At 53.7% G+C, this 24260-nt stretch overlaps 8 protein-coding genes across 8 annotated transcripts; 4 read left to right on the top strand and 4 right to left on the bottom strand.

Annotated features, from left to right (window-relative positions):
• Positions 1-210: 210 nt before the first annotated feature.
• On the top strand, positions 211-3435 carry NECHADRAFT_33256 (uncharacterized protein; the record flags this gene model as incomplete). Its single annotated transcript, XM_003046563.1, has 6 exons — positions 211-343; positions 408-493; positions 543-824; positions 925-1015; positions 1064-2347; positions 2396-3435. 6 exons carry the CDS (start codon positions 211-213, stop codon positions 3433-3435), a joined length of 2916 nt encoding a protein of 971 aa, XP_003046609.1.
• Positions 3436-4447: 1012 nt separating this feature from the next.
• Positions 4448-7882, top strand: NECHADRAFT_76468 (uncharacterized protein; the record flags this gene model as incomplete). The annotated part of the gene is made up of 1 exon (XM_003046562.1): positions 4448-7882. The coding sequence occupies one exon, from the start codon at positions 4448-4450 to the stop codon at positions 7880-7882; it is 3435 nt and encodes a 1144-aa protein (XP_003046608.1).
• A 1184-nt stretch (positions 7883-9066) lies between these two features.
• Positions 9067-10336, bottom strand: NECHADRAFT_66470 (uncharacterized protein; the record flags this gene model as incomplete). Its single annotated transcript, XM_003045988.1, has 4 exons — positions 9969-10336; positions 9711-9825; positions 9364-9639; positions 9067-9308 (listed from the first exon to the last, which is right to left on the bottom strand). The coding sequence occupies exons 1-4, from the start codon at positions 9984-9986 to the stop codon at positions 9067-9069; spliced, it is 651 nt and encodes a 216-aa protein (XP_003046034.1). The 5' UTR covers positions 9987-10336.
• Positions 10337-17096: 6760 nt separating this feature from the next.
• NECHADRAFT_32515 (uncharacterized protein) lies at positions 17097-18481 on the bottom strand (the record flags this gene model as incomplete). Its single annotated transcript, XM_003045987.1, has 8 exons — positions 17097-17250; positions 17298-17517; positions 17692-17984; positions 18029-18046; positions 18095-18189; positions 18237-18281; positions 18333-18341; positions 18392-18481. The coding sequence occupies 8 exons, from the start codon at positions 18479-18481 to the stop codon at positions 17097-17099; spliced, it is 924 nt and encodes a 307-aa protein (XP_003046033.1).
• Positions 18482-18901: 420 nt separating this feature from the next.
• NECHADRAFT_76465 (uncharacterized protein) lies at positions 18902-19504 on the top strand (the record flags this gene model as incomplete). The annotated part of the gene is made up of 4 exons (XM_003046561.1): positions 18902-18904; positions 18955-19057; positions 19133-19266; positions 19316-19504. The coding sequence occupies 4 exons, from the start codon at positions 18902-18904 to the stop codon at positions 19502-19504; spliced, it is 429 nt and encodes a 142-aa protein (XP_003046607.1).
• A 69-nt stretch (positions 19505-19573) lies between these two features.
• Positions 19574-20602, bottom strand: NECHADRAFT_32963 (uncharacterized protein; the record flags this gene model as incomplete). The annotated part of the gene is made up of 1 exon (XM_003045986.1): positions 19574-20602. The coding sequence occupies one exon, from the start codon at positions 20600-20602 to the stop codon at positions 19574-19576; it is 1029 nt and encodes a 342-aa protein (XP_003046032.1).
• Positions 20603-22227: 1625 nt separating this feature from the next.
• NECHADRAFT_66463 (uncharacterized protein) lies at positions 22228-23252 on the top strand (the record flags this gene model as incomplete). Its single annotated transcript, XM_003046560.1, has 2 exons — positions 22228-22685; positions 22736-23252. The coding sequence occupies 2 exons, from the start codon at positions 22228-22230 to the stop codon at positions 23250-23252; spliced, it is 975 nt and encodes a 324-aa protein (XP_003046606.1).
• Positions 23253-23301: 49 nt separating this feature from the next.
• On the bottom strand, positions 23302-23568 carry NECHADRAFT_33664 (uncharacterized protein; the record flags this gene model as incomplete). The annotated part of the gene is made up of 1 exon (XM_003045985.1): positions 23302-23568. A coding segment is annotated over one exon (267 nt), but the record flags the coding sequence as incomplete, so codon positions are not given.
• Positions 23569-24260: the final 692 nt, after the last annotated feature.

The raw sequence follows: 24260 nt of genomic DNA, 5'->3' as shown, positions 1-24260 counted from the left end.
TTCTCCAGCTCCCCTAGACCTAGAGGCTGCCGTCATCAGTCCCTTCATCACCGTCTCCAGCGCCCCCGACCATCACAATCTCCCGCCGGCTGCTTCAAAGCTACGGTGCCCCTTTGTATGCGCCACGACGACCACGTACGATCGCGCGCAGGCTACGCAAACCCTCTCAGTTACGACCTTTACGTCTCTTTCACTGCCGCATAATACATAATGGCCACGAACGGAGCCCAGGAGGCCTTCGCGCCACCCGATGTGCTGGCTGCCGTCATGACCATGAGGAGCGGGGAGCAGGAGGCCAAGAAGCACGCCCATGAGTACTTGGAGAGATTTCAGAAATCGGTGGGTCGCACAGACTTGATATCTTGATACGGACACTGTTTGCCATGCTAACATTTGATTCTAGAAAGCCTCATGGGCAACTATAATAGGAATTTTGCAATCCGATGCCGAACCAGAGGCTACCCTCTTTGCGGCCATCACCCTGCGTGGAAAGGTTGGAGACTCGCAGAGTGCCACACCTCAACATCACTAACAGCTCCTAGATCACATACGACCTTTCAACTCAGGTTCCTCCCAGCGAACTCCCCGGGCTTCGAAGCCAGATCCTCCTTCTCCTGAAGCACTTCGCCCCCGGGCCCAAACCCATCCGTGTCCAGCTGTGCGTGTGCCTGGCCATTCTAGCGATCCAGATGAAGGACTGGAACGACGTCCTGGCGTCTGTGGTCCAGTCCCTTGGCGACAGCCCCGAGAGCTATGCCTGCGTCCTGGATTTCCTCCGAGTCCTCCCTGAAGAAGTCACCGAAGGTCGAAAGATCACCTTGTCTGTACGTGGATCGCGCAACCATAGACCGGGAACCCGCTCTCTTCGAGATCGTATCGTCTGGTCGTCATCAACCCGAGTACAAGTCTAATTGTTCGAATTAGGAAGAAGATTTGGCGGCACGAACGCAAGCTTTGTTGGGAGATAATGCGGACCAGGTTGTCCAACTCCTCATCAACTATTCTCAATCGTCACGTATGTCGAGCGGTCCCAGTCCCGCGCATTAGCTAACATGTTCTCTAGCTGCTGCTGCCCAAAATCCCCAGTTGATGGAGTGTATTACATCTTGGCTGCGAGAGGTTCCCGTCGGCAACATTGTCAAGTCACCCCTTTTGGGCCTCATCTTCACCGGCGTTACGAGCGACCAGTGCAGCCAGGAGGCTTCCGAGTGCCTCTGCACCATCTTTAGAGAGGCTAGCGATGTGGATGCGACCCCGGATGTCATTGAGATCCTGTTCCCAAGGGTCATCTCCCTCAAGCCTCAAGTGGCCAAGGCAGCGGAGGAGGAGGACGCCGAGACTCTCAAGGCTCTGACCAAGGTGTTTGCTACTGCGGGAGAGAGCTGGGTTGTGGGTATTGCTCGCCAGCCCACCCATTTCCGACCCCTGGTCGAGGCCATCCTGGAATGCGCCTCAAGAGACACGGAGCGAGACGTGATTGAGCACACCTTCAACTTCTGGCTGGAACTCAAGCTGTATCTCGTGTTGGACATCTATATCGAGGGTCGTCTGCATTTCGTGGATATCTACGCTAAGTTGGTGGACATTCTGCTGAAGGATCTTGAATACCCCAAGCCGGACTCGGGCAACGAAAACGACCTCTTCGACGGAGACCGTGAGCAGGAGGAAAAGTTTAGAGAGTTCCGTCACCATATGGGTGACACGTTGAAGGACTGCTGCGAGGTTATGGGTGTCACGGAATGTCTGACCAAGGCACTCCAGGCTATTCAAGTATGGATGTCCAAGTATGCCAGTCAGGTTACGGACACCAACGTCCCTCACTGGCAGGAGCTGGAGGCACCTCTGTTTGCTATGCGTGCCCTGGGCCGTATGGTTGACAAGGATGAGAACATTGTGTTGCCCCAGCTCATGCCTCTGCTTGTGCAGATCCCCAGCCACGAGAAGCTTCGGTTCGCCACCATCATGGTGCTGGGACGTTACACTGAGTGGACGGCAGCGCACCCCGAGTACCTCGAGCCTCAGTTCAACTACATCGTGAGCTCGTTCCAGACAGATTCCAAGGAGATTATCCGTGGAGCTGCTCTCGCCATCAAGTATTTCTGCACCGACTGCAAGCATCTCCTTAGTGGGCAGGTGCTTCAGCTGCAGACTTTCTACGATCAGATCCTGGACAAGCTCCCCGACGCGAGCAAGGAGGAGATCACGGAGGGTGTGGCCAACGTGGTAGCTGTCCAGCCCGTGGAGGAGGTTTACCGACTACTCAAGACGTACTGCGACCCATTGATCCAGCGACTGATGGACAAGGCAAACCATGCCACTGATGAGGACGGCAAGTTGGCACTTGCGGGTAAGTCACCAATGAAAGTGAATATGGGCACCAGCTAACCTTTTACAGATCATCTCCAGCTCATCACCATCTTTGTTCAGAACGTGGTGCCGCCTCACAACCCAGGTCAGGAGAACCTTGCTGTCAAATACTGGCAGGAGGTGTTCCCCATTCTCTCGACTGTATTGGACAACTTCCTCAACTTTACGCCCATCTGCGAGCGCGTTTGCAGATGTTGGCGTAACATGGTCATCTCTTACCGCACAGCAATGGCGCCTATGCTTCCTGACATGGCAAACAAGTTGGCGAGCGGCTTCAACAACTCGAGGGAGGGCTGCTTCTTGTGGGTGACTTCTGCCATCTTGCGCGAGTTTTCCGAGGCACGAGAGCACGTTGACCCAGCGACTACTGAGAACATCTACACCTTCTTTGAGGCTCAGACGACAACATTCCTAAGGGTCATGACGGAGCTGCAGCCGAAGGAGCTTCCTGATGTCATTGATGATTTCTTTCGTTTGTTGATTGATGCTCTGCTCTACTACCCTCAAAAGCTAATCCCCTCTCACCTGTTGAGGTCGATTTTTGAGGCATCCATCTACGCGCTCACTCTGGAGCAGCGTGACCCCCTGTCTTCGACGCTGCACTTCCTGAGGGACCTTCTTTCCTATGGAGGCGATAACCCGGCTACCAGTGACGGAATTCCCGAGGCTGCAGCAGCTGAGATCAAGACTATTGTCAGGAACCTCTTGCTTGCACTTGGAGAGAACCTGGTGAAGCAGGTCATGGCGGGTATGATGATCACGTTCCCACGTGACTGCTTCGCAGACGGTAGTGGTGTCTTGCTGGCTCTGTTTGAACTACTCCCGGCCGAGACTCACCAGTGGGTATCACACACGATACAGCTCCTGCCCGAGGGTACTGTATCCCCAGAGGAGGCGAACCGGTTGATGATCAAGATCAAGGAGAAGCTCGAGTCAGGAGACCCAAGCGCTATCAGGAACGTGCGTGCTGTCCTACAGGACTTTACCAACACGTATAGACGACGTAACGTGGCACCCCGCGACGGTCTCGGCCAGCTCGAAGCTACCCGGTTCCAGTTCTCGGGTTGATCACACAGGGTACTGCAGTAATGGGAAAATGGAGGAAATGCAGGACATGGGAGGGTTGGGAGGGGGGTTGAAGCCCGCCTATCTATATGGTATATCACCAGAGGTAATCAGGCAAGGGCTATGAGAAGATGGATCGACTTGAGAGAAACTAGACGTGTATGTATGGTGGGATTATCAAAGATAATTGAGCGTTTTTTACCGGGGAAAAATGGGGCAGGAACTCATGGAATGGGGAGGCATAGCGATACGATATTAGGCTCGAAGAGACTCGGGCATTGACGACGATAAGGAGGTGCCAATGGATGGGGATGATGACGACTGATTACCTGAACAATGAGAGGGTAAAAGGCAAGACAAGATGTGGAGAGTATGTGTAGATGTAAAAGCGAGAAGGATTAAAAAAAAAGTTGAACAAAGAAGAGTTATAATGAAGCTGCCACGGGTTGGTGATGGGCCAAGGGTTGACCACCACAATGGCCTGGGTAGGGCAAAGATGACCAAAGCTTCGAGCGTCGAGCCATTCAAGTCAAGAGGTAGCAAACTACATGGGTTGGATTGTGCACCTGGCTGCTATTCAGGGATGCCAGGGTTCTTTGTGTTCAACAGGAGGAGTCGCCTTCGTATGCGGCATAGTCGATTTCTCGAGGCCAGCCACTTTTTCTCGAGTTGAAAGAAACAGACGGTTAAATAAGGAAAGGGACATACATGGTGGGGGGTGGACTCGACGAGACAAAGAGGGTTCCTGTTGGTTAGGGGGTTTCCATAGAAGGGACAAAGAAACTCTTGGGGATGGCAGGATTAAAATCAAGTCTGTCGCGCATCTCTCGAGATTTGCAACGAAATGTAACAAAATTCAATCATCATTGTATTCCCAAAGTGCATTCCTTGACTCTTGTTCTATTCCTCATCTCTTCTTTGAAACCAGTGTACATACCCACCACGTCCAAAGTCGTTCTACAAACCCACTGCCATCTCAACTCGCTCCCGCCCGGGTCTTGAGCCTCCCCTCATCATGTTCCCCTTCAGAAACAACGGGCCTGATGTCATTGAACAAGGCGAGGTACTCCCGAACCGCCGCTCGGCGACTCGAGAGCCGAGGCTCCTACCGCAACTCGTCCAGACGGATCACTTTCCCAGACCAGCACGCTACGTCAACCCGGTTGACCCGACTCCGCTGGATCTGCAGCAGCACTTTACTGGCTTGTCGTATCCGGACCCGTTGGCCGGCGGTTTCGGGACCCTCGTAGGACAGGACCTCGGTGCCGGAATCTCCACATATGCGGACCCGTTCCCGGGTACCATCCCAACGGAACAAGTCCACAGCGACGACCCAAACCAACAAAACGAGCTAGGCCAGCTCATGATACCCAGAAAGAGGCAGCGCAACGACACGGCAGGTCGGCAGAGCAAGCGAGCCAAGACGGTGACACTGGCAGCAGCTCTGGGCAATCTCCCCGAAGGGCCTTGCGACTTTTGCCTCAACCACAGACAAGGCCAGGCCATGTACGCCCAGGATGGGCGGTGCACCATTGAAATAGTCCAGGGCAGCGGCAGGGACGTGTACCACCTCGAGTGCCAGCACTGCGCCGACTTCCGGTTCATGAACCCGAAGCGTAACAAGTCGCATGTGTGCGTCGTCGACGACGACGAGTACGAATACACGCGGTACGGCCTCGGGGCTCCGGAAGAGTACCCAGACCACTCGGAATGCACGCGATGCGTCAAGTTTGGGTTTGAAAAGACCTGCGACGCCGACACCATCCTCGGATACAAGTGCTCCAACTGTAGATACGACTACGCCTGCAACGCCGCCGGCTGGGTGCTGCCCCTGAAGCGGCCCAACAAGCTTCCCCCCGTGCAGCCGTGGTACCGGCACGCGTGCGACCGATGCCGCTCTCACGCCATCGAGGACGGCAGGCTCAAGGATTTCGAGATGTGCTCGTGGTTGGAAAACCGCTCCGAGTGGGAGGACGACAAGGCGTGCTCCAGGTGCATACGCGAGGGCATGTCATGTATCGACTCGACCAACCTTGTCCAGGACCACCCAGATGTCAAGCCTCCCCAAGACTGGTCCATCGACGAGAGTTACAACATCATCTGGGACGTGGCCGACCTCACCAGGACTACGACCTGGCGAAAACCCTGCGACGCCTGCATCCTCAGCAACGTCAAGTGTCAAGTCCATCTTGCTCGCGCTAGTCACGCCTGCGAGCGCTGTAGCCAGATCGGTGTCGGTTGCGTCAGCGACTATGGCACAGAACGCACTTACTGGCAACGCACTTACTGGCCTCTGTACAGCCTCAGTCTAGTTGGCTTTGGTCCGCACATGCCCTTTGCGGCCTGCAAGAACTGTCGTGTCAACGACCGCGCTTGCGATCGTCAACGTCCCTGTGACTCGTGCGTCCTCAACGGTGAAAAGACCGAGTGTGATGAACATCAGCGGCTCAAGAAGCAAAACACTCTTCCCAGGCCCGAGGTCGGTAACCTCGGTCCTCTGTACTACCTCGCCATGGGGTTCGGAGCTGACGGCGTCACCTCCGTGAAAAAAGGGGCCGGGCCTGAGGACTGGATCGGTCCCTCGACTCCGAGATACGCTGTAGGCAACTTTGAAAACGACGGCCTCGAGCGCTACAAGACGATCCTCGACGCCCACAGGAACTTCCGACCTCCACTTCCGGCAAAGCCACCTCACGGCGCTCAGGGTGGTGAACTCCTCGCCAAGCAGAACATGGGAAGCATCAAACAGAGCGAGCTCCAGAAGATGATATACGAGATGTGGCCCGGCTACCAAAACCCTTGCGAGTTTGAAGGTTACCGCAACCTCATCTTCCAGTTGGAAAATGAGCTTCCAAAGAACCCTTCAGTTCAAACTGCATCTTTCGATGCGTGGTTCAACTCGGATTCATCACGTACGACTTCGGCTGCTCGGGATCGACGACCTGTGGGTGAACCTGTCCATCCACCCAAGCAGCCAGCCTGCGAACGGCGAGGTTGGAAGCCACCTACAATAAGGCCACCCAAAAATAAACAATACACGTACAGTAATGAACAATCCACGTATGGTTCTCAGCCGGATGTTGTCGCCGACTTGGCTCAACGTCGGTCTGAACGTCAAATGTCTGAACGTCAACTTCGGGCTGAGCGTCGGCAGCGCCGCTACGGTGAGGACACGTTCGGACGGTCCATGAAGCCAACCGTAGGCATTTCGAGCCCCCCGGAAGCGCCTGCAAATGCTCGTCTGGTCATGGCCCGCCGCAAGACCATACCCTCAGGCCGCGCGCCCCAAGATGCCACAGCCGTCGAAGAGGCTCCCTTCAACCCATTTCTAGGCTTCACCATGAAGGGGAAAACAAAGGTGCGGTACAAGACCAAGTCCAGCAACTCGCGCTGGAAGGTCTTTAACCCTCTCGAGCACCTCAACATGTCCCACTGGCATGTCGCCCGTCATCATCAAGACAGCAGAAAGACTCATCCTCGAGTCTTCAACATGGCAGAAGGTCAAAAACTCCCTGTGCCCTTGCGTGACGTCCTCCGCGATGTTCCTCGCGAGGAAGCCGAACAGCGGATCATAGAGAGGTGCGTCGAGCCCAACGATGGTGGTTTTGGCTACTGCAGCAGAGAAAACTCATTTCGAATAAATTGCCAGAGTCGTGCCCACACCAACACGTCGCCGTACAAGTTCCCCGTCTGTAACCAATGCCATGTCGCCAGCATAAACGATTTGTTTCGCGAAGGAAACAGGCCCATCACAAGGAAGGATCTGATCGGCATGCGCGCCTATCTATGCCATGACTGCGCCGGACACATCAGCAGCAGAGCCCTGAACGTGCTAGACTTCCACAATGCTGGGGCTCGTACTGTTCACGGTACATATGCCAAATACGACGCGCCCAAGGGCATATATAACATGGACGACGATCCAGAAAATGCGGTCGAGTTCAGGAGAAACCCAAAGCCCGGTACTGGCTGTTTCTGCGCGGACAAGGTCCTTGGAGGTTGGCTCTGCCGCTACCACCGACTGTACTACGCCGAGGAGATGCTCAAGCAATCCAAGCTGGTACATGAGTGGCGGCTCTCATACTTCAAGAAGCCCGTCTGCCCCGGGTGCCTTGCCTACAAGCCACTCGACGAAGTCAACGTGTCGGCCGACCACCACAACTTTGAGGAGGGTGGCCCAACGGCGTGGGCGTGTCTGTCATGTAGCGAATGGGTTGTGAACCAGGAGAATGACGAGCAAAACAGGCCCGATGTTGTGAAAGGGGCCTTGAGGACTGCCGAGCGGATAACTGATCTCCTCGCCAGGGTCACCGAGCCTCCTGATGATGTGGATATGAATAGCGGACGGTTTGTGAGCCAGGATAGTCAAGGGTACAGCAGGACCATGAACCCTGGTTTTCTTTCGACGATTATGGAGTTTGATGGTGACGTAGAGATGGAGGATGTCTGAGCAGCGTCGAGAATGGATCAAGCGTAGTGCTGGGTAGTTTGGAATTCGGAGTTTGGCGATTTGGAACTGGTCAAGTCTGGACAATAGATCAACTTTCAGACATGCGTAAACAACGTATTCAACTGACCTTGAACAGCAGCCCAGCCCCTAGCAACCATGAGCATCATATCATGCCGCCCGAAACATCTGAGATCCAACATTCCGCTACCTCTTCACGTGAAAGCCACATGGCCAAGCATCCAAAATGATCGGAATGCGAGCTGCCCGCAGCACAAAAGACAAAGTTGACTTGACGGATAAACACATACACAAAAAAAGGGGGTTGCTTGAATTGTCTGACTGAACCATTGCCGCCGGAGAGAACGAGACCGACCTCGAGATGGACTAGAAAAATAGGTAGGTAAGGTAGGTAGGTAAAAAAAGAAAAAAGAGAAGAAGGATCGAAACTGAAATAATTACATGTATGAAATAATGGATATAGGAAGAGCCTGCAGAACCCATACTTGATCTTGAAAAATCATCCTCCCCGGTGGTGACTGACACAAAAAAAGCAAGGAAAAAGTCGGGTGGGTGGTCTCTCGCGAGGTCCTCGGGGGCGCTTCTAGAAGGAAGTGCAAACAGCCAAGGTAGCATCCATTGCGTACACGAACGACATCGGCAGCAGAGGCTTCCTCCCCCCGGGCATCTGATCTGGTTCTTCTCTCTCCTCCCTCCGGTAGATTCATGGTCCTTTTTTTTTTATCCACAACGTCCAAATAACGAGCCTCCAGAGAAACGCCGAACCACGCGCCATGTAACATGGATCATGGGTCATCAAGCATGAACCATCTGGCTTGTTCACTCACGTAGACATGACATGTCGTGGGCTTGCCGGGCTCCTTGGCCCCGAATATCGCCGCTGGGCATCTCCGTCCGTTGGCTGCGTCTGGTTCAGGCACGCGTGTGCCTGTGCCTGAGCCCAGAACCCCGACTCCCCAAATCCCATGCCATCGACATTTTTCATCTCCATGCCCCTCCAAAGTCAGCTGGCCGTGTTGCATCCTTGCATCGTGTAGCACGGATTCAACAGAGCCCCGACATGGCAGATGTTCGCCCGTCCACCACACTGTCTGTCGCGTCTCGCCTCGCCTCGTCTCGAGATATAATCTGTCCTCCACTCCATCACCTTCTCGTATCATTCCTCTTTACATAAGCACGCACTTGGCGCAGCATCCAGCCTCTTGCTCGCCGTTGTCCATATCCATGGGCTTGGGTGGGCCGTTTGCGCCTGCGGTGCCGCCGCTGCCGGTCGAGTAGCCTTGCATCTCGCGGTTGTATCTCCGGATTTCTCGCACGATATCGAAAAAGGCCTTGTCAACGTTGATGCGAGACTTGGCCGACGTCTCAATGAACTTGCAGCCAAATGACCTTGCCAGCGCCTCACCCTCTGCAAAATCGGTTAGTGTATCCCCAGGGAAGCGAACGCCTGTGATGCTGCATACCTTGTCGTGACACGTCTCGGTCGCCCTCCAAATCGCACTTGTTGCCAACAACGACCATGGGGAAATAGTCCTTATCCTTGACTCGCAGAATCTGTTGCTGGAAGGTGGTAATTTCCTCAAAGCTCTGTCGCGAAGTAATGGAATAGACTAGTAGGAATCCCTCTCCGGTTCGCATATACTGCTCTCGCATGGCGCTATACTCTTCCTGACCGGCGGTATCGAGGACGTCGAGCAGAGCAACCTCTTCATCGATAACGCACTGCTTTCGGTACGAGTCTGTTGGGTTCAACGCGTTAGCATAGACGGTTACGGGTGATTGCAGATAGCAGGGCACGTGTCCAACCAACCTTCGATTGTGGGATCATACTCGTCGACGAAATGGCTCTGAATCAACTGAATGGTCAAGCATGATTTACCGACACCACCTCCTCCGACAACGACGAGCTTGTACTCTCGTAGGAACTGCAGCGCGGAGGAATGGTTAGCGACATGAGGGTGATGGCATCAAGGGGCAACAGTAAACAGCCGGCAAGGGACCCGCAAACAAGCAGGTTCCCAGGTGCACCAGAGCTGCTCGCTACCCGTAGGTGTCGGTTGTGTCGTACCTTTGTGTTCGCAGCCATTGTGTCTTGTTGTTTGAGGAGCTCTCTCTATAGAAGCCTTCACTCGTGGGGCGGTGGGATAGAAATCTAACGCGCGCAGGGAGGCTGAATCGTCGTCGCAGGGCCGTCGGATGGATTCAGAGGCGGGCGACGAAGAGTCGGGAGAGAAGGGACAGACGGACGGGACGGTGGGGATCGAGTCTTGTCTGGTCCGGCGGGGAGTGAAGGGAAGCAGAGTCAAGTCAAAGGACTGGAAGTTGCAGAAGAGTCGTCGGTTGCGCGGGATGGTCGATGAGATGAACAAAGGAAGAGAGAATGAATGATTTACCGCTGGGTCGGGCGGACTCTGGCTTTGGCTGCAGGTGCTCGTGCTGGTGCTTGTGGGGGAGGAGGAGAAGAAAGAGGCGACGAAGATACGGAAAGGGCCAAAAGGTTCGAAAAAAAGGCCAAAGCAGAGGGAGTCGACAGTCGGCAGTATGGTACGTACTGGTCGCAGAGCAGAGAGAAGAGAAGGGGAAGAAGCCTGAAAGGGGAATGGGTCGAAAGGTGGAGGACAAGACCAGCCAGGGTGTGCAGCGCGCAGTGCAGTGCAGGGCAGGGAAAGCATCCACCATCCATGAGGTTGAGGTGGAAGGGAAGGGGGGCGTGGATTGGGGAACTGGAGGTGTGTACTGTGTACAAGCCGCGAAGCACTGGGATTGGCTTGGGTCTGGAGCAGTTTGCTTGCTGGAGTGGAGGCTAGCAAGGCTAAGGCAAGGTACCTGTGACCTGGAGACCATTTGGACATTTACGGCGCCCGCTGGGGAGTTTGTAGTGCATTTGGACTGTGAGTAAAGCCACCTCGGCAGGTATCAGGTACTTCAAGGTCAACAACACCCAGTATCCCCAGCAGAACAGTATCCGTCGCCTGCCAGGAGCAAACGGCACCGATTTCTCGCGACCGGGCTGGCCTGCTCGTCCTCAACTGAACGAACCCAGTCATGCTCAGTGCTCACCCACGGCCAATGTTACTGGGCGCTCCCGGGCGCTGAGATGGATTGGATGGATGGGCGCGCGGAGTCCGGCCATCACAGGAGACTTCCCGTCCCGTCCTGTCAGTGGATGCTGGGACCGCTAGGCCAGTGGAAGCACGGCCGGATTGGTCACTAGGGTCGATAAAGCCCAGCCTCTACGGGTTGCTCAAGGGGACGATAGTCGAAGGGGGGCGGCGCGGCGGTCCCTGCGAAAGAGAGAGAGGTTCGTTCATGACCTGTGTGTGTGCTCTACTGTGCTGTAGGATGCCGTGATGATTCCACGGAATCTGGACATTACCCGTTTGAGACATGGGGGAAGGCATTCTCCCGTCGCTCCTTTTAGTGCGAGGCGCGCAAGCACCTATCATCCGCGTCCAGCTGCCCTCCCACAAGCCCTGCGGCGCCGACTACACAACTGAAATAAAGCCTCTCGATGAGAAATCAACAGCATCTAGCACTGACGCAGGGAGAGTGGCTGGAAGAGCCAGCCGCCCGGACGGCGGGATTGGCTGGGTGCTGGCGAGCTCTGGCTTGGACCTTGGACCAGCCCAGCTTTTGCTTGGACGAAAATGAACTGGATCCGACGACGGAACGGGGGCGAGTTCTGGACCATGTCGCCGTCTGTTCGCTTTCGCTGGGCTCAGGTACGTGTGGACGTGGGCTGGGCTGGCTGGCTGCTACCTGGGGGACCAAGAATTTCAAAAGCCAAGGCCAACCTTATCGACAAACGGGACAAGACAGAAAAGCAGCCAGGAAAAACATACTGTTCGGTGGCCTCCGACTTTTCTTCGACTCATGATGGCGAGAGAAGCTGGACTGATCATGCCCGACAGCGGCGAATAGAAGGTTGGTCTTTTTTTTTCTTTTCCTTCCCTGGCCCCAGTGGGCTGCTTGCTGCTTGCCATCAATCGACAACTTTCAGTGGCTTCTCAGCAAGCTCTCCCAGTGGACGGATGGATGGTCGACTTGCAGAAGAGGTTGGGGAGGGGGGTGGCGTGGGAGAGAGAGAGAGAGAGAGAGACTCCGCGGGTCAAGCTTGGCTCTCTCTCTCTGAATGGATGGACGGATGGACGTCAAGCCTGGGGCCCTTGCGAGCATGCTCTGGAGGGGCCAGTCGAATCGAATCAATCAATCAATCCCCTGCCGTGGTCAGAGATTCTTTTCAGTCGCTGGCCTCCATGCAGTTTTCCTGCAAGGGCAGCGGCTGGCTGCGTCTGCTCTGCCAATGGTACTCGCACTGTAGCGTGCTGTGCTTCTTTCTCTCCTGTGGATTGCTTCCATCCATTCTGCATTGCATCCATTGTTCTGCTGCACGTCTCGCACAGCAGCGTCAAGGTACGGTCCGCGCTGGCCTCGTACTCGTTCGTCCCCCGTCCGTTTGTTTCCATTTTATATGTATGTATGTATGGATGGATGTATAACTCTCACCGTATATCTTGGTGACCCCCATTTTCTGCTGCTGCTTGTGCTCCCGCAGCAGAGAAGCGCGTGCTGCGCCCAACTGAACAAACAATGGCTCTCCTCTCGCTACCGTAGCAGAGTCGAGTAACATTTTTGTACTATACCCCGACTGGGGAGGGGGTGGCAGCAGAAGTGGGCAGAAAAGGGGGAATTGGATTGATTGCCTGCCAGGGTCTCTTTCACATTGATTTCATCACAACTCCGACCTCCGGTCTAGAAGCCCGTCACCGGTAAGAGCTCAACGGGCTACTGTTACTTCACCATTTGGCCGAACAATACCTAGAAATTAGTATGATCCCTTTATCTTAATATCATTCTCCTCTTCGCCGAGCGAGGCAGGTGGTGGTGGTAGTCAAAGTCGTTGTCGTCCATCCATCGTTCGCCTTGGTGCATGGACTGCGGAAACACCTCCGAACGACGCCGGTCCTGACCCCGGCCTTTTTCACTTGAGCAATGGCCCTGGCATCAATCGATCGTCGACTTTTACTCCATCCGTCCAGAGCCTCCGCGGATTTTTGGAAATGAGAGAATCCCGCTTGTTACAGAATTTACTCCACGACTGCCGCCGCTCCTACTACGTAGTATCTTTCTCCATCTTTTGTTTCTTTCATTCGACATTCCCAGTCGTTAAATCAGCTGGTTATTGACCTGAGCGACAATCACCTTACCTACAAGATGCAGTGATCACCGAGGGTTCACACATCTAAACCGACCCATTCGGGGAACCCAATCGCCATCACCAACTCGCCCATCACCGTCACCTCGGCCGTCTCGCCATCCAATAGGGTGCACTTCTTCATGGCCCAAGCGCCAGTACAACCAAGGTGAGCCGCGCCTTGTATCACCAGTTGACCAGCAGCAGCACCGAGAAAGCCCTTCTCGGCCGTTGGTTCCCATCATGAATGACCCTCATCACTCTCGCCTCATGTGATAGATAGCCTGTCTCTCCCATCTCACCGGTCCCTTTGTCTCTCCGTCCCGCCCTTCGCAACGGTTCCAACATCTTTTTTCCGCCTCCATGCCCCTGGACCTGGACCTGGGGAAGGGGGTGAGGAGTTGGGACAAGCTCCGATGCTACTGTAGCTTGCTCTTAAACAGCTTAGTCCCGTAGGCCAAGTCCCAGGGCCCAGGGATCCAGGGTCCTGTTGAACGCCGTCTCTCTTTCTCTTGTGTCTCCGAGTTCCACCCTAGGATTGATTTGAAGTTGGTGGGCGAGACTCGACTTGGCATCCCCAGGCTGCTGATAACGTCTTTGCGTCGTTATCGTACGTGCCTGGGAGGTATGCTTATACCCGCGGTATGTAACAGATACCAGTTACTGTGCACTATCATGACCACGCAGTTGATGGCTCAGTTGTCATTACGTCTCAACTCTCAAGGTGCGACGCAATTGCATGACCAAAAGCAACCTGCCTTTACGATAGGTACTAGCTAGTCGAAGACGCAACCCCCTCAACCACTTTATGCATCAACTGCCTCAACCGCATACTACGTAGAGACAGGGCCAACCATTGCCGAGGCCCATAAGGACCTGCATCTCTTGTCCCGGCTTCCCCATTCACCGGTTCATCTCGTTGAAAGAGAACAAAGAGCTCAGCACAGAAACAAAGTCTCACCACTTCTGCGGCATCCGTCATTGTCATCCCCAGACAGACAGACACATGCCCACCCATCCTCTCGGAGAGCTTCCCCCCTGCCGGCATGCTCCCTGGCTGCTACACGACTCCACACCCCACGACGGCCAGCACCATCGCATCGCATCGCCCATGCAGGGCTACAGCGTCACAGTGGCCGCCGCCCTAGGTGCCGGCGCACATCCACCACGTTGTGCCATTGGCGCCGGCGCGTTTGAGGCTGTTGAAGATGCGAGGATGTGCTCAAAAGGTGCCGGGTGGGGGTTAGGGCGAATGGATGGCGACAGATGCACGGGTGACGGGGATGGGTGAGCCAGATCTCATCACCAAAAATGCAACAGAGATCGCACCCATCACAGGATATCACCGTCATTGCGTCTTGATACGAGTGACAAGGCTAACGATGCAGATGCAGGAGGCGTTTCTGGGGGTCCTGATTTGACGGAATGCCCGTTTGGGTTGCTTCAGCTGGTGTGAGGCCCGGTACACCCAAGGTGGGATCTGGTTGATCTGTGACAAGACTATGATATTGTTATCTCTTGAAGACAACTGGATTATCAAGTCCAGACAACTTATCGAACGGTCTGATATTCATAGATTACAGTGATTATGCATTTGTTCTGTCATAGCAATTATTGCTAAGAAATTGGGTTTGTACGGCATAGTAAGAGTTGACTCTTGACTTTTGAGGCACCGTAACATTCAACGTCTACACGGAACCACAGATTTGCAGAACTCCAGTAGCCAATGCAATCGCCAATCACAGAGTCTCTTCACAACACATGATAAGCGAATGATGGACCCTGCTCAACTACAGCACCACGAAAACAAGCATTGACTTGGACTGCCGGTACGATGCGCTTTCTCGGTCAGTGAAGATGGCTAGGGCGATCTTCGCCGAGAACCACCAGAGGCGGTTGGCTGAAACATCGCCTTCGTTTTACCGAAACTCAAGATGGTTGTCAAAAGTCATGTAACGAGGCCACGAGTCGAGTAAACTAGCTGTGGTTTGTTGCTTGGCTGTGGAGGTAGTGCATCAAATCGTGGTATTCTACTGTCTGGTGTGCTGACAGGCCCGGCACTCGACTGTCAGTAGTATCCATCGCTCAAATAGAACAAGTCACTACAACCAACCATGAGAGAAAGTTGAAGCATCGCCCCCCAACAAAGCATTCAGAATCGAACCATGGCTTCTGGTCACACATTGCACTCAGATGTCAGGACGTAACGTCCATATGGCTTTCTAGAGGAATCCTGGCAACGGCAAACCAAAATCGCAACACCCTTGTTTCTCATGCTTGATATGAAGGTCGTCTGGCGGCACCAAACCCTCACGGGTAGGTAGGTAGATACGTCCACTTGCGGAAAATAAGCAACTGCTGTACTGGCCCTGAAGGACTGGTTGTCTTGAAAATGCTTCAGATTTTCCATGTACTGTTTGTAGTCTTTTACTACGCAAGGGAACTGTACTGTTCTGCTTCTGGAGATATATGGTTCCTCATGAAACAATGCTTGTTCCAACTGGCGGCCTGAATGCGAGTTCTAGAAATGGGCACGTGCTCACGTGACATGGAAAACAAGCTCTACTTGAGCTCTCAAAGCTCCAATTTGGTCGTTTCAGGAAACAGCTTGCAAGACTGAACAGATAGCGTCATCAATAATCGAACAGAAACGCAATATCCATGTTTATGCTTCGACTTGCTCCCGGCCTTTCAGCTCCCAGCCGACTGCCGCATGCCTCCCAGGCACCACAAACTACGCCTCGAAACTAAACTAGACACTGACACCCAAGCTCTCAAGCCTCTCGTCAAGCCTTCTAGAACATGACGTCCTATGGGGCATTCCCGTCTCCACCATTCTAGGCTCCTTTCTGGACTGGTAGCGATACCCACGATGCCACACCTTCAAGAGCCCCTTTTTTTTCTCGGTATTTAGATTGCCCTCGCGTCTAGCTCTACACGCCAAGGCGCTCGTCATGTCATGTTTCAATCTCCCTCAGGTCCGGTTTGAGCTCTAACCTTTTGACCTCGGCGCTGATCATGTCACGAGCTTTACCACCACCTCCGTGATTTGCTCTGCTCTGCCCAAAGTCCCCACCTCCGCCTTGTCCACTGCCACCCCTGGTCGATAACGCACCCCAGGTTCGTTCTAGCCCTTTTGCAACTTGAAGAGAGCTCGAGTCAGTCTTGAACCCAAGACGTGCCATTCCATGCTGCTCGAGCCAGCCCCTAGCTTCCCGCGCCGATGCGTCTCGGATTCAATGCTCCTCACTCGGGGGATCTGCAATGCAAGAAAGTCGACCAGCCCCTCTTCTGCTGCTTCAAATCGTATGATGGATTGTGTGCTTTGCCGGAAGCAGGCTTGTCCAGGTCGCTCGCTCGCTCGCTCGCTACCACGTTCCGGCCCTGGGAAATGAGACTCACATCCGCTTCCATGTCTTATCTCGGTTGCTCAGGTGTGCAGATCGGCCTCAACGTCGCCTAGACTGGGCGAGTCCTTTCGGCCTTGCTCCGGTCATGTCAGAATAATGTGCGTGGGTGCAGATGCTGACTGTCGGGGGGACTTTGTTTTATTACATTGACTATATTAACAGGCTGTCAACTGGTACCTGCAAAGGTCGGCTGAGACACGACCATTAACAGTCTTGCTTTTCCTTTGAAAACCCCTCACTAGCTGCGGCCCGCAGGCGCGATGCAGCTCAGACATATCAAAATCGTCAAGATCGACGCCCAGTAAGCTGCTCCCATGGCCATAGCTATCAGAGGACCAGGTTCTAGGATATTCCTACAACAGCTAGGGTAACTAAGCGGACATCCAAATCAACCCTGGAGACAGGGGCGTATGAACAGACGTGGGAGTAGATGAATATCATCTCTAACCCATATTATTCAAGATATGTAAATACTACATGATCTATCCAATGGCAACAAGCTGCCGTCCTCCTATATTGACACAATTGCAACCAAGAGCAACGATTACTTGTCGACCAGTGTATCCATTATGGTGTGATTATACAAACCGTCTCATGGCTCCTTTGGAGGCTCTGCAGTGTCCTTGGTCGCATCTCCGGTTGCCTTCGCGGACTCTTCATCGCTATTTTCCCCCTCGGCGGTAATCCGTAAACCCTTGATGCCGGCCTCGACTTCGGCAACCAGACTCTCAAGATAATCCTGGTCCCTGTTTCTTGTCAGCATGGCCCGGCACGAGTTCGCTTGGACACTCACCTTCCAACAAGAGTGACCGTGTTGTGCTTCTTGCCCCAGCGAGGATAACTTCCGACCTTGATACCCTTTGGCTCAACCTTGGCGGCCAGTGTCGTGAGGAAATCAGCCACACCACTCTCAGGAAGAGGGGTTGAGAATAGAATTCTATGTGTTCCTGTGCCCTCAGGATCCACGAGCCTTGGCAGAATATATGGCTTCAATCCCTCGAGAAGCTTTTGGACTGTTTCTGGTTAGTATACAGAATGGGGTATTGGTGATGCATGAAAAAGGCATCACTAGTGACACATGTGTTGTCACAGCCACACCACCAAAGAAAAGCACTTTCTTTCCAATTGACGGCCTCATCCCCGCGTGTGACCATTGATGCCCAAATTTACATCATCGGGTTACTCACAAAGCTTTGGAATACCAGGTAATATGTGGACATTGCCGTTAACGACGGCAACGGGAACCCACATGTCCTCATGAGGGAAAAGAGCTTGCTTCTTCAGATCTCGTGACTCGTCAGTTGGAAGTTCAGCCATGCGAAGCTTTGCCTTTCGAGCAGGCGAGTCGACGTTCCAGTCAAAGTTGGGCTGGTTGGGGTGAGCCTTGGAGAGCAGCTTCATCTTCTCGAACGTCTCCTGGTGGAGCTTTAAGGGCAAGTTAAAGGCCTTGGCGATAGACTGGTAGGTGATGTCGTCGTGACTAGATAGTTAGTGAGTAACCACGACTGGGGGTTGTTGTCTTACGTAGGACCGATTCCGCCACTATACACGTTAGCTATTCATCATAACATTTATGGACGTGAGTACTACCTTGTGACGATAAAGTCATAACGATCGCTCATTCTTCGAACGGCCTCCATGATCTCACTCTCATCGTCCTCAATGACCTCGATTCGCTTGAGGCTCTGTAACAGTTTAGCTCCAGGTTGTATCACGCAGCCGTGTGACTTACAATGCCGAGCCCGAAACACCATTTTGCAAAATAGGCAGAGTTGGTCTACTCAGTCAATCCCTGTATTTCAAGGTTGAGGCCGTGTCAGTCACTCACATCAACAGTCTATCTTGTATTAGCACAGCACATATAACAGCAGCAGACAGATTGTCTACCTTTCCACCGAGAACCTCATCGCCAATAATCAGGCACGCCGCCGTCTGAATGGTGCGCGCATTGCGCTCATCCGCCGATATAGGAGCCATGACGCTTCCAAATGCAAATCGTCTAGTGTGAGCAGCAGTAACAGCAACGGGAGAGGAGAGGTGCCTTGCAACCTGGGAGATGCGTGAGAACATGAAGGATGAGAAATGCGCGAGTTCTTATGTTCCAATGCAGGAGCCTCTACCCTCGTGATCCTTGTTGGATGTCGTCCGTTTGGGGATGGGATGGAGCTTGCAGATGACGTTACTCGCTGGTTCATTGCGGGACATGGACGGAGAGTGGGGGCGGTTTTCTCTCGGAGTTCGCTCGTGGCGGGGCTGCCCAACTTGCGACTCTCAACTGACTGCCCTAGTCCATCTCGTGATAGCTACCAGAGCTTCGTCTTAGCTTAGAGCTCCAAGATAGCGGAAGTTATAGCTTCAGTTCCTTGTTCCTTGTTTGTTTGATCACATACAGTCACCATGGTATGTCCCCTACGCCTTCATCCCGATCCCCCACCAGCTCACATGTCCAGGCGTCCGAATCGCGACTGTACACCTTCTCCGGGGAGACCAAGGATCACCTCCGCAAGTTCCGACTGACTACTTCACGGGCCAAGGATCCTCAGGCTGTTATTTGTATGTATGTCTCCTTGTCCGCGCCAGTCCCTCTGCCGCCTCGCCATGGCATGCCCAAGCTCACCGACTCGCCAGACATGATTGACAAGCACACATACGAGATCCGCCAAGATGAAGACAAGATCGTTTACAAGTCCCTTGAGGAAGTTGGCGATGACCTTCCCGATCACGCCCCGCGATTCGTCCTCCTGAGCTACCCCCTCACCATGGTACGCCCGATCAAACCTACGCCAACCTATACAATGCTGACAGACCTAGGGTGACGGACGGTTGTCGGTCCCATATGTCCTTCTCTTTTACCTCCCCGTTACATGCAACGCCGAGATGAGGATGCTCTACGCCGGAGCCAAGGAGCTGTTCCGAAACACGAGCGAGGCCGGACGAATCATTGATATCGAATCCGTCGAAGATTTGGAAGAGATCCCCGACAAGCTCAAGTCGGGTTGATATGCCAAGAGAACAAGAGATGGAAAATCAGCGATATCATAATCTACGTAACTATATAAGAGCCGTCGCCTACTCGTCCGGCAACACGCTCTGGGTATCCAATCCCAACTGCATCGCAACATTCTTAACCACCCCTTGGAACGCGATACAAGCTGGGCTGTCTGGGAACGAGTCGAAATAACTCTCGCCGTAATCACACGCCATCCTAATCCTTGGGTCCAGAGGTACTGATCCCAGGAAGGGAATGCCCATCTCCTCTGCCAGTGCCCGTCCACCTCCTGTGCTCGCCTTGAAGATCTCGCTCGGGTTGGAACACTTTGGGCAGACAAAGCCGCTCATGTTCTCTGCGAGTCCCAATACCCTGATTCCAGCCTTTCGACAAAAGTCAATCTCCTTGCGCACATCCAGTAGTGACACCTCTTGGGGTGTGGTGACCATGACAGCTCCGTCGATGCCGCTCTCTTTAAGGAATGAATTAACACTGAGGTGCTCGTCGCTTGTACCCGGTGGTGTATCCACGAGTAGGAAATCGAGGTCGCCCCATTCCACGTCCTTAAGAAACTGCTTAATGAGACCGTTCTTCTTGGGGCCTCGCCAGATGACGGCGTCGTCCCGGTTCGGTAGCAAGAACTGAATGCTCATGACGGAAAGGTTATCCATGACCCAGATCGGTGACCATCCCGTACCACTGACATGGACCGTCTCTCCCTCGACGCCCATCATCTTGGGGATGCTGGGCCCGCAGATATCCGTATCCATGATGCCCACCGTGCTGTCCGGGTTTGTCGCAAAGGCGTGTGCCAGCAGCGACGTAAAAGTACTCTTCCCCACGCCGCCCTTGCCGCTCAGCACGAGAATCTTGTGCTTGACATTCTCAAGACGCGCTGAGATAATAGGAATGTCCGGGTCGGGGCCCTTTGGTGCTGAAGCGCAGATGGCCTGGTTCGGGCACCCGGCACACGAGTCCGCTGTGCCGGCCTGCTCTGACTCGGGACCTACGCAGTGCTGGGGCTCCGGAGCGACGAGCTGCGGCTTCTGCTTTATGGGGTTTGCGAAGACATCCTCCACCGGCTCCGGCGCCTCGAGTGAGGGTGCCATTTTTGTGCTGAAGTTGTGTTTGGTGAGGAGTCGAGTGACGAGAGAGGGTGGCGATATGAGCGCCGAAGCTTATTAATGCACTGCGCAGACAAAAAGGGTGCGACAGGTGTGCTCGGAATACCCGCGTGAAAGAACTGAACAAAGAATATTCTAGGTGGAAGATATAGAGAGATGGGTGTATGGGAGATCGAGAGACGGTTGAGTCGAGGCTCATAACGTAGGGTAAGTAAGCGTCCACGCTGATTCGCTGCTTAGCAAGCGTCGAATGATGGTTTGCGCTACTATCGCCGCGGAGTGACAGGCTTCAATGACAAAATACCCACCAAGGAATTAGACTGTTGAATAAATGCAGGGAAAGGACTGAGATCAATAAGAGAATAAAGACGAGTTTGAAAATTCTCTAATTGATTCTTTCGGGCTTACAAAGGTATTATTTCAAGCAATCTTTTGCAGCTTAACCAGCGTTATGTATCCTACCTAACCTAAAGGTCCCAATCGCCGACAACGGAGCCTAACATAAAGGATAAATAACGGTATATTTCCATGCAGTAAAAAATATAAGAAAAATATGACACGTATAGAAACACTTCAATCATAGACCAGCGCCGCCTTTCTGGTGTTTGCTTGGTAATACCCCACACCTCAGGATATGTAGAGTTCGCGATGGCTTCACAGTCAAAGATTCGATCATTGCCATGGACAAAAAGGAAAGGTCTCGGAGGGAGTCGAACCCTCGCTGGCGGAATCAGAATCCGCAGTCATAGCCGTTAGACCACGAAACCAATGAATTCTAAACGATTCGAATTGAGTGGGATCTGCGCGATTTGCTTCAACTTATAGATCCGTTTCGTGGGTCAGATTGTGGTTCCACTTTTCTTTTTCGGCTCCGTACTCGGTCAACTTTGGGTTATGAGCACTCCTCTTTCGACTGCAATCATCCTTGGTTGATAAAGATACATGGAGCTGTCAACCTTTACAATGACTGTTTCGACCTCAGACACTTGTACGGCATGCCAAGCTCGAACCTGTCATGAAAATGCACCCGTCTGACGCGGCGACCACACCAATTCGCTCAACCACATCTTATAGGTCCCATCTCCGAGCCGCTCTGGCCGCCACCGCTTCAGCTGCATGCGGAGATGGATGATGCCGCGTCGAACCATCTCGGAATACCATCGCTGCCTATAGGCAATGTCAATTCTTACAACTCGGAGATATCGAGAGGGGGAGGTCTTCCCCTCAGTTGAGTCGAGCAATCCCACACAGCAAAGCACCAGAGACCCCCAAACCTCTCCTGATTTCATACCACATCGCCACGGAATCAGTCGACCCTCCTTGCAAATTGACTTGTTAGGCGCCCCGTTAGGCCCGAAATTGGACCCTGATTGATAAAACTTTGCTTTTTGCGCAGCGATTTTTCGCGTTGCATCCATCCAATGTCCACGGCCAAACCCCACCCCACACACCCCGCCAGATAAGATAAGACGAGTGCCCCGCGGCTGGAAATTTCAAATTTCTGAAGAGAGCCGCAGCCTAAACCGACGCCGCGATCGCCATCACCGCAGACGCTCGTTGAAAAAAGAGGAAGAAGAAAAATGTCGTCCGACGCCGAGAAGCCCACCTCCATGGAGACGGTCCTCAAGCTGAGGGAGTCCCTCTGCTCTGAGGATACCCCTCTCCCCATCCGTTTCCGTGCTCTCTTCTCTCTCAAGCACGTGGCAGTGACCCAGATCAACCCTGAGGACGTCAAGGTTGCCGCTATCGAGGCCATCGCGGCTGGTTTCACCTCACCATCTGCCCTTCTGAAGCACGAGCTTGCCTACTGTCTCGGCCAGACATGCAACACTGCTGCCGTCAAGCCTCTCCGTGAGGTTCTCGCCGATCTCAAGGAGGATCCCATGTGCCGTCATGAGGCTGCCGAGGCCCTGGGTGCTCTGGGCTGGGCTGACAACCTGGACATCCTCCGAGAGTACCGCGACCGCAAGGGGGAGGATATTAGCATTGTTGAGACGTGCGAGATCGCCATTGAGCGCGTTGAGTGGGAGAACTCGGAGGAACGACAAAAGGAGAAGCTGCGCCCAAGGTTTGTAAATTCAATTCTGAGGTTACCCTCCCACTGACATCTTGTTCTAGTGCCTTTTCTTCTATCGACCCTGCGCCCCCAATGCCCGAAACCGACAAGAAGGCCGAGGTCGCGGAGCTCGGCCGAAAGCTCATGGACACGAAGGCGCCTCTGTTCATCCGATACCGTGCCATGTTTGCCCTTCGCGATCTTGCCTCCCCTCCCGATCTGCCTACAGCAGTTCCTGCCGTGCTTGAGCTTGCCAAGGGCTTCGCCGATTCGTCGGCGTTGTTCCGTCATGAGATTGCCTTTGTTTTTGGCCAGCTGTCGCACCCTGCTTCCATCCCCTCCCTCACTGCTGCGCTGAGCGATGTCAACGAGGCTAGCATGGTTCGGCACGAGGCGGCTGAGGCGCTGGGTAGCCTTGGTGACGAGGAGGGCGTCGAGGATACCCTGAGGCGGTTCCTCCACGACAAGGAAAAGGTGGTTCGAGAGAGTGTCATCGTCGCGCTCGATATCGCCGATTACGAAAAGGGTGGAGAGACGGAGTATGCTTTGATTCCCGAGGTCGGAGGAGCTGCTGCATGATTTATGAATTTGCTCGATCGAGTATGGTGTCTAGTTGTTTTCATGCCACCTAAAACGCTGTTAAAATAAAGCCAATAGAAAAAAGTTTGGGTTCTTCATACGAGTTTCCGCATTCGCAGTTGTAGATGACCGTGGAACCTTCATCTGCACTGCGCAGCTGCACGGTGGTGTACTTGACCTCCTCGCGGCCACACTTGGGGCATTTCTCATGCGCTGTGCTCTCCGTTTGCAGATTGTGCTTCTCGACGGCCTGCACGCTCGACTGCAGCTTCTGTCTCAGAAAAGATGGGAAATCTGAGGGCTTTGTTTGCGTGACAGTGACTTTGGAGCCGGTATCTGCGAGTACGCGTGAGAAATGCCGCCAAAAAGACAATCAATCTGCAGCTTGGGAAGCAAACTTACCCTTATTCTCGGCACCGCAGCACTCGCAGCGCAACACGTTTCTCTGCGTGCCCTTGGTCGCGGGCAGGAGATTACCGCAGTCGGTACAGAAGACAAGGGTTCCGATCGCCGCCATTGTGCTTTGTTGGGTCGAGTTTGCTCAAACGGATTTCGGGGAGCGCAAGATGGACGAAGAAGGGCGGACAAATTTAGAGACAAAAATTGGCTTGGCCATCATAGGCTCAAACGGAGCTGGGAGGGTCTCTCGGAAAAACTGATAACGACAAGGCGACGGATGGCGCGCAACGGAACAAACGCCGACTGGTCCCGTGCCTGGCGCACGGGCCACTATCTGTCAATCAACATCTAAGGAAAGCTCGCGAGGCTGTTGCTTCCCAGGCTTCAACCTCGCCGGCTACTTTTATTCAACGGGTCAACAATGCTTTGACCGACATTCATTTGTACAAACCACGACCCGAGGCAGCACCTCACTCGAATGAACAATACTGAAGGCTGCTTCAACCTTCACGCGCCCTGCAGCGCATATCTCCAATTCACCCCGACCTACCTATCGATGCAGCGTCATCCGTTTGCTTCTTCCCTGCGAACTATGTGATGATTCGCCTT

Source organism: Fusarium vanettenii (genome assembly GCF_000151355.1).
Source record: "Fusarium vanettenii 77-13-4 chromosome 2 genomic scaffold NECHAsca_18_chr2_1_0, whole genome shotgun sequence".
In the NCBI taxonomy this organism is placed as follows: Eukaryota; Fungi; Ascomycota; class Sordariomycetes; order Hypocreales; family Nectriaceae; genus Fusarium; species Fusarium vanettenii.
Note: the sequence above shows the minus strand (reverse complement) of the source record. Positions and strands in the feature narration are given on the sequence as shown.